Genomic DNA, 3,655 nt, shown 5'->3' with positions numbered 1-3,655 from the left:
CTACGGATGTACATGCGCTTATGTTTCGCTTCAGCGATTCAGCGTTCAAGGATAAGTTTCTGAAACCTGGTGCTGACTATTTAAATTAGTACTGAGCAGTCATAGAGTACTGAGGTTTCATGCCTATCAACATTCCATTAGATACAACAGGATGGCTCACAAAAATATTTACTAGTGTGATGTTGCCGGTGATAACATGATCATGAATAAGTTTGTTCTTGCATTCCGCAGCTTGGAGGTTCATAATACAGGAACAAGAATAGTACAGTTTCACCATAGAAGACGCGCAATTTGTAATCCTATAACTTGGTACTGCTGAATTAACACATTTCCTTTTGCAATACAATGGCGCTAGGGCAAAAAAATGATCCAAGAGTCTGCAAGTGACAGCTCTCTTGTTAGTTAGGTGGGGCGGCACCTGCTACACCAGCATTACAGTAAACTAACCAAGCAAAATACCATCATAAACAAGAAAAACATCAATAACATATATAATTTCCTCTCTCGAGCCCTTGCCTGAATGCGAGGATATTTTATGGTTTTGCGTCAGTCAGCCTGGACGGATCTATGAACACCAGACAATGGTCAGATCAGATCAGATCTGTAGTTTCGTACTAGGGGTGGGGGACTCTTGGCTGAAGCTGATGTTCCTGGGCAGGCCTAAACACAGCGACTCGTCATGGTTGCTCGAGAGGGCAATGTCTGTGCATGATGACTTGTCGTTGGCGCTCCCAAACGTGTCGCTGCTCTCCAACGGGCTTTTGGCTGATGGATATGGCGCAGCAGTTGTCACTCTGCAAAAGAAGTATGAACAGATGAACATCAGCTTCTGAGCACAAAAGCAGGCCGTTATACAGAACTAAGGTGCTGTACTCAAGTAAATGCGGTAGAAACACTGTTAATTTTTCTGGGACGCTGAGAGTAAGAACATGGATTCTACCTTTCCTTTCTTTTCTCCAAGAAACGGGCAAGGGATGCCTTTCGAGCTTGAGGGACAGCTGCAACCAACATCACACGATGTAACATGGCAACAAAAATGACTAAATGCTATGTGATAATCGTATGAAAATAGTGAACAGACATCTATACCTCTAGGCATAATAGCTGCTGCAGATGTAGTGGCTAGTGTAGCAGGCTGAGTTGCTGGTGCCTGACTTATGGGAGGAATATGTAATGGGACTGAAGATTTTGGCACTGTGGAGTCGATGTTAGAGCTAGATGCGCTCCTGGGGAGACTTGCAGCTTGCAACATGCCGGTGATTGATTTGGAAATGGCTGATGCGGGAGGTGAAACATGCTGTGGTTTCTGAAATAGCATCTGCTTTGCAGGCGAAACCTCAGGTACCGTGACTTTTGCAGGAGCGAAAATAGGACCTTCTGGCTTACAGGCAACAGGGGCCGAGCTTGGAAGAGATCCCCTGTTGGCTAAGAACATAAGCTCCTGAGCCTGTGGCAATTAGAAATATTAACCAAACAGCTTAAAAGCTAGGCATATGCAACCAAATTGGCATGAAGATGCAGCATCCATCACGAGAAACTATACCTTCTCAGCCGAAACATTATCGAATACATTGACACATCCATTATAGAAGATTGTCAATTGTGCCGTCTTCTTCGCTTTTGCCACATCCCTTTGCAAGTAAAACGAGCTATGTTTCAGTCCAATATTAATTTCACAACGATTGCTATAAATCACATACCCAATAACAGAGCAAAGCATCTACCTTGTCCCGTACACACCAACAGCAGAGGCAGCCACTGTATTGTTCATGGAGAAAGACGGCTGTTTGAACGGGCCACCACCGGCGACGCCATCCGGAAGGGTAGGCAAGCTCTGGACCCTGAACATGGGATTGCTCTGATTGAAAGGCAACAAGGCTGGAATCACTCTAGCCCCATTCAGCGCGTGCTGCGGCGGCTGCCCACGGTGCGCAGCGGCGTACGGCGGGCTGCCGTGGCTGTCGGCGCCAAACGATCTCTACAAAACACCACAACACCCCAAAAGTGAAAATGAACTATTAGCAAAACTCATAAGCGACATGAATCAGGATCAAGGACAGCAGCCGCAAACTACCTGATGGGTCAGGACATGAGGGGCCGGCTTCCTGACGCCGTCGTAGGCAGCGGAGAACTGGGGGAAGGCGGGCTCCCTCGGCTCCTCCCTCGCCGCCGACCGGAACGACATCAACGCCGGAGCGGCGCCGGGCTTGCTCGCGAAGGACCAATCCATCGCCGGCGCGCCTACTCCTCCCCCTGCTCCGAAGTAAGCTGAGGATTGCGCACGACTCTCAGTCAGACGCCGGCATATAACACACAACACAATCAACCAAGAACCATGGATCCGCTAAACATCCCCATCCTATGAGCGTGCAACACCCCCCATCGCCCGCTCGAACCAACAAACAACACGCGCGATACCCGAAAGATTTGGCCAGTTCCCCCCGAAAGAAAAAACCTCTCTTTCTTGACGCATTAACTCATGGCCGAATCGAGCACACACGGCAGGCCAGCAGTCAAAAGGAATTCGGCGGCGACACCAACCAAACCCGCACTCCTTTCAATCATTCGAATGAAAAAGGGAAGCGCAGAGAGAGCGATTCAATTTCGCAGCGCACCCATGCCGCATCTTGCCGGACTGAACCCATTCCAGCACGGCAAGAAGCCAAGCACGGCTCGGTGCGGGCACAGATCAGGAAACCCAGCGCGGCAGCCAGCGAAAGGAGCTGGGAGAGCGTACCTGATTCTTCCCTGCCGTCCTGCTGCTGCTGCTTCCCCTTGCCGATCGCGGCCAAGAAGTCCCTCTCCATCCAACCGGAACGGGAAAGGAGTCTGCAGATTTTGCCCTCCCAAGAACAAGGTAGTGGGTGGAGACTGGAGAGAGGACAGACAGGCAGACACCCCTCCAACTCCAAGCAAGCAGAGCCCTGTGCTGTGATTCTGTGAAGCTTCTCTCTCTCACCTCCTCCCTCCGGCGATGACGACGCCAAGCCTTGACCGTTCTATCTTGTAGAGTTGCAGTGTGTGCGTGTGCTCGTTTATTTGTGTTTGTTTAATCGCGTAAAACTTTTTCATTTCAAACGAGGGGATTAGATTAGCAGCTGGGGAAACGGGAAGATAAATAATAACAATAAAAGAAATTCAAAATAAAAGGAGTGGTGAGCGTGACGACCAGGGCGGTGGGCCCCGCCCGCGGTGACCGGATCGGGTGCGTCGCCCTCGCCGGCCCCGCGCCACGTTTACCGGCTCCCCCCGGTCGCGTCCACCACGTGGTCGGGCACGAGCCCGTCCCGTTGTTTCCTCGCACGACCCCTCGCGTTCTCCACTGACACCCCGGCCCGTTGAACCGGGACCCGCGTGGCGGCGACCGAGATGGATATCGCGCCCCGGGGTGGTGAGATAGCGACACGTGTTCGGGATAGGGCTCGCACGAGCCGAACCGGGTTGGGGTCGCGGGCTCATCAACAACCGGGTTAGATGGTAAATTTTATCTAGAAATATTTTATTTATATCATCTAGTGATCTAATGATTACTTTGAACGAAAAAAATAGACACATATAATTATAAAAAAGAAAATCTTTCGTAAAACAGTACCACGTGGTGAAACCGTGGGGCCACAGGATTCTCGGCGCGCGAAGTGGGGCCCACGTGGTGGTT

At 50.6% G+C, this 3,655-nt stretch overlaps 1 protein-coding gene across 1 annotated transcript; it reads right to left on the bottom strand.

The window, feature by feature from the left end:
* Nucleotides 1-203: 203 nt before the first annotated feature.
* On the bottom strand, nt 204-3,087 carry LOC133901657 (protein TIFY 6b-like). Its single transcript, XM_062343093.1, has 7 exons — nt 2,738-3,087; nt 2,075-2,268; nt 1,725-1,978; nt 1,544-1,631; nt 1,090-1,447; nt 941-998; nt 204-794 (listed from the first exon to the last, which is right to left on the bottom strand). Exons 1-7 carry the CDS (start codon nt 2,805-2,807, stop codon nt 596-598), a joined length of 1,221 nt encoding a protein of 406 aa, XP_062199077.1. The 5' UTR covers nt 2,808-3,087; the 3' UTR covers nt 204-595.
* Nucleotides 3,088-3,655: the final 568 nt, after the last annotated feature.

The sequence above is a fragment of the Phragmites australis genome, chromosome 20, assembly GCF_958298935.1.
Source record: "Phragmites australis chromosome 20, lpPhrAust1.1, whole genome shotgun sequence".
Lineage (NCBI taxonomy): Eukaryota > Viridiplantae > Streptophyta > Magnoliopsida > Poales > Poaceae > Phragmites > Phragmites australis.
The sequence above is the reverse complement of the archived record's forward strand: the minus strand, read 5'-3'. Positions and strand labels throughout refer to the sequence as shown.

What these genes read in the sequence shown, in the direction of transcription:
- LOC133901657 (XM_062343093.1), bottom strand. Translation starts at nt 2,807, where the DNA reads ATGGAGAGGGACTTCTTGGCCGCGATCGGCAAGGGGAAGCAGCAGCAG. An exon ending in CTCATGTCCTGACCCATCAG is followed by an intron (nt 1,979 to 2,074) that starts GTAGTTTGCGGC and finishes GGTGTTTTGTAG; the next exon opens with AGATCGTTTGGCGCCGACAG. An exon ending in ATAATGTTTCGGCTGAGAAG is followed by an intron (nt 1,448 to 1,543) that starts GTATAGTTTCTC and finishes TAATTGCCACAG; the next exon opens with GCTCAGGAGCTTATGTTCTT.